General features: G+C 60.7%; 1 protein-coding gene and 1 long non-coding RNA gene across 2 annotated transcripts in view; one reads left to right on the plus strand and one right to left on the minus strand.

Annotated features, from left to right (window-relative positions):
* The first annotated feature begins 64 nt into the window (after positions 1-64).
* Tex101 (testis expressed 101) lies at positions 65-2,645 on the plus strand. The gene is made up of 5 exons (XM_055620715.1): positions 65-460; positions 572-712; positions 1,047-1,235; positions 2,202-2,333; positions 2,413-2,645. The coding sequence occupies exons 1-5, from the start codon at positions 400-402 to the stop codon at positions 2,643-2,645; spliced, it is 756 nt and encodes a 251-aa protein (XP_055476690.1). The 5' UTR covers positions 65-399.
* A 10-nt stretch (positions 2,646-2,655) lies between these two features.
* Positions 2,656-4,116, minus strand: part of LOC129686705 (uncharacterized) — a 4,728-nt gene continuing 3,267 nt past the window's right edge. Inside the window, exons 2-3 of the long non-coding RNA XR_008721683.1 lie at positions 2,933-3,699; positions 2,656-2,722 (exon numbers count right to left, since the gene is read on the minus strand). This is a non-coding gene — a long non-coding RNA (uncharacterized LOC129686705). The remainder of the gene's footprint in view (positions 2,723-2,932; positions 3,700-4,116) is intronic.

Consider the following 4,116-nt stretch of genomic DNA (forward strand, 5'->3'; position numbering starts at 1 on the left):
GCACTGACAGGACAGGGCCCCAGCACTGACAGGACAGGGCCCCAGCATTTACAGGGCTCCAGAATTGTGGTTCTGTGGGGCTGCTGAGCCCTGGAGAGGTTTCCACTGTGTGTTTGACCTTAGATTTTGAGCAGAGGGCCCCAGGCCCATCCTCCCGCCTTGAGAGGCCAAGAGAGACAGCCAAATCCTGTGGAGGCCCAGTGAGCCCGTGGAGTCCGTGGCCTGCTCTCAGCGCACAGCTGCTTGGGGACAGACCTTGCGGTGTGGCACAGCATAAGTCTAGCCCAGAGAAGACACGTGCAGAAAGCTGACGTGTGCTCCCTCTCTGTCAGGTCCAGCTGTGTCCTGTTGTCCATCAGCTCCAGATCCTGGTCAGCTCTTCCCAACCTCAGAGAAGCCATGGGCGCCTGCTGCATTCGGTGTTTCCTGCTCTTTCTGCTGGGAGCCTCCCTCTGGACTTGTATGTGTGGGGACAGAGAAACAGCCGTCCGTGGAGGGTGGATCCGTGGAGGGAAAAGGCCGCCTCCCTGAGGCGGGCAATGCTTTGTCTATTTTAATCTCGTCTCCCCAGTGGTCCGAAATCTGCGCTGTGAGGTAGGCACAGCCCTGAGTTTAGAAGACGATCCGAGTCAAACCTTTAACTGGACCTCGAAGGCCGAGCAGTGCCTCCCTGGAGAGCTGTGCCAGGAGACCGTGGTGTTAATCAAAGCTGGTGAGGGGCCTGTGCACCGTGGCTGTTCAGGTCCTGTCCTGGGTGGCAGCCCCGGCTGTCCAGGTGGTCTCCAGGCCTGAAGCCGCCTGACCGCGCCCGTCTCCTCAGCGTCACTGTCGCTTCTTTCCCCTCACACTCACTGAGATACATTTGTCACTGAGCCCACGGCCCTGTGGCCATCTGCGTGGGCCCGGTGGTGGACCTGCAGTCCCAGAGCTGGGGAGACAGCCGGGCGGAGGGGCCCTTGGGCTTGAGAGAGAGGGTGGCCGCGTTCTTTGCTGTCTCCCTGTTAAGTGTTAGCCGTCACCCACCTTCTGCACTTCCTGCTTCACAGACGGAGGCAAGACTGCCCTTCTGGCCAGTAAGGGCTGCACCCCTCAAGGCACGGAGTCCATGACCTTCATCCAGTACACGCCGCCGCCTCCGGGGCTGGTGGTGGTCTCCTACAGCAACTACTGCAACGACAGCCTCTGCAACAGCAAAGAGAGCGTACGCTCCTTCTGGTATCAGCCGGGGGCCGCAGGTACCTGGAGGGTCCCCGCCTGCCTTCCCCGCCTCCGCTCGGCGTGCCTCAGCGAGACGCAGGAGAGCCCGCAGGCCGCGTGCTCCTTTTCTGAGTTCTTGCCTTTGGAGTCCAAGCTTCTTGGACTCCGGGCACGTAGCTGGCAGTGTAGATGGGGCTGAAGAGACAGGTCGGACCCACAGGAGAATGCCAGGCGTGCTGGCATGGGCTTGTGACCCAGCTCTCGGCGGTGGGGCGAGACGGGAGGAGGGTCCGAGGTTCACGGGGTCTGACCTAACCGGTGGGCACCAGAGCCGTGAGAGAGCCTGCTCAGAGGGGGTGACGGCGCCCGCATGCCCGTGTAGGCCCGCGCGAGTGCACACGGCAGGCACGCTCTTAAATGCGATGCGACAGGCACTGGCGCCAGTCTGAAAAGAAAACAGTGGGGCCCTTCATGCCTTCCTGCGCCCCCAGCCGACAGCACCTCTCTCTCAGCGCGCTCACACGCAGCTCCTCCAGACGCTCCGTCATCCTAGCTAGCTGGGCGCCCTCCGTCTCCTTGACCGCAGTGTGGACGCAGGCCTTGAGTTGCGATATCGCCGACTGTCCGAAAATCTTGCTGCTGGAACTGTCCTTTCCGTGGTCACCACGTCTAAGCAGACTGGAGGTCACGTGGTCGCTGGGGTTTCTTTATTACTGTGTGTGTGTGTGTGTGTGTGTGTGTGTGTGTGTGTGCATGCGCGCGTGCGTACGTGCGTAGTCAAGACAGCTTTGGGAGTTGGCTCTCTGCTTCCCCTTTGGATGGTGCCGAGAACCGAACTCGGGGCTGCAGGCTTGCACCCCTGCCGCACCGGTGGCTGGGACTGTGATGAGGGGAAGGTCCGTTAAAGGGTGTGGTCTCAGTGCCCGGCTGGTTAGCAGGGCGGGGGCCGCCCAGAGGCGGCTCCGGGCGCTGGCTGCCTGACCCTCTGCTTTCTCCCCACGCAGCGACCGCCCGTCCGCCCGGAGCCCTCCGCTGCCCAACTTGTGTGGCTCTGGGGTCCTGTACCAGTGCCCCCTCTCTGCCCTGTGCCAATGGCACGACTCAGTGCTACCAAGGAAGACTTGACTTCTCCGGAGGTAAAGGCCCCTCGGGCTGCAGGGGAGAGGCATGCTGGGCTCCGTCCCCTAACCCTCTCCGTTCCCTCCTGGCTCCTAGGAGGCCTGGAGTCCACCGCTGTGGAGGTCAAGGGCTGCACCACCGTCGTCGGCTGCAGACTGCTGGCCACCCTGAACTCAGTGGGACCCCTGACCGTGAAGGAGAGCTGTGGCTACCGCCCAGTCCTTCAGCCCCGACAGGCAGAGAGCGGGGGCCCCTGGGGGCACGCTTCGCTGTGGGCGCTGGAGCTCCTGCTGCCGGCGGTGCTGCTGGCCCTCGCCCACTTCCCGTGAGGGGGTGCTGCCGGGTGGGGCCTCCAATCTGCCCACCACCAGTCCAAGAGTGGGGGTGAAGGGGAGAGAGGCCGCATCTGTATTCACAGACAATAAAATTGGTGACTTGTTAGGAAGAGAGAGAGTGAGTGTCTGTGTGTCTGTGTCTGTGTGTGTGGCATGGGGCAGGGGTCAGAGTCCAAGGACGGCGTTCAGAAATGAGTGTCCTCCTTCACCATGTGGTCCCGGGGATAGAACTCAGTCATTGGGCTTGGTGGAGCACTTTCCCCCCAAACCATTTCACCTACCCACATCTGGGATTTGCGTGCTCCGAGCCGTGAGATGGGGCTCGGTGCAGAAGAGGAGCCCCGCGTGGCGTGTTGTCTCCGACACCTTTTCTGGGCGAGGCGGCGGTTCGGGCGACTTCAGGGTCCCACAGTCACACAGCTACAGAAGGCGGGCGTGGCTGTGACGCCAGCTCTCAGCCTCGCCAGCCTGCTCCACAGCAACAGCCCAGAGGCCCTCGAGCTCTGCGAGCTGCAGGCCAGCGGGAATTTTATAAAGTTTACACAATTCTTTAAAAGTGAAGATACAATTATATTCGGTACAATTACATGTTCAGAACTGTATCTATCGCTGAGTAGGTACACATGGAGAGCGCGAGGGAGTTACCAAGCGTGGCTTCAGCAGGCCTGAGCTCTGCTCACAGGGGCGTCACTCTGGGTCCCAACCCAGTCTCCAGGAAGGCAGCTGCCGTGAGGGTCTTGGTCAGCTGTGGCCACGGCCACGGCGCGAATTGAGTTCTGCAGTTGAAGGGAGCACGTCCCGCCTGACCCTGCTCCACACCCTTCCTGGGTGAGGCACGGAGACGCCGGCACTTGGGAGAGTAAAGGGCCACAGGCACAGGGGGACGGTTCTGATTTGATTGTATTGTGGGTTTGGGGTTGTTTGTCTTTACTGTTGTTTCTGAGATAATGAAGGGTTTCTCCTTTTTGCTGCCCACCCCTGGAATCCACCAAACAGCAAACAGCGAACACAGCAGCGAACACAGCAAACACAGCAGCTGCCGCAGGCCCTGTCAAGAGTTCCCAGAATTTACCTGGCTGCAGTTGGCTGGAGTCACGCCCCTGCCCGAGCACACGTTATAGTCAGCTGCTGTGGACAAGCTGAAGCAGCCTCGAACCCCACAGCTGGGGTCAAGGCAAAGCGTTCACGTGACATAACTGGCCTTTAAAGAAGGCGAGATTGTCACCACATTGGGGCTTTCCACCCCATCCCACCAGCAGCTCCGAGCTTTTGGAGGGACTGTGGACATCCGCTTGTGACTGAGCGCTCTCGGGAACTTCTCTTGGCTCTGACCAGTTCTCAACACCCTGTCACGGTGTGCCTGGTTTCAGGTCAGCTCTCTGGAAACTTCAGAGAGGAGGGAGGCTTGGTGACTGAGCAGGTGACTGAGGCGAGTGACTGAGGTGACTGAGGTGACTGAGGTGAC

The sequence above is a fragment of the Psammomys obesus genome, unplaced genomic scaffold, assembly GCF_907164565.1.
Source record: "Psammomys obesus unplaced genomic scaffold, mPsaObe1.curated_primary_1811, whole genome shotgun sequence".
Lineage (NCBI taxonomy): Eukaryota > Metazoa > Chordata > Mammalia > Rodentia > Muridae > Psammomys > Psammomys obesus.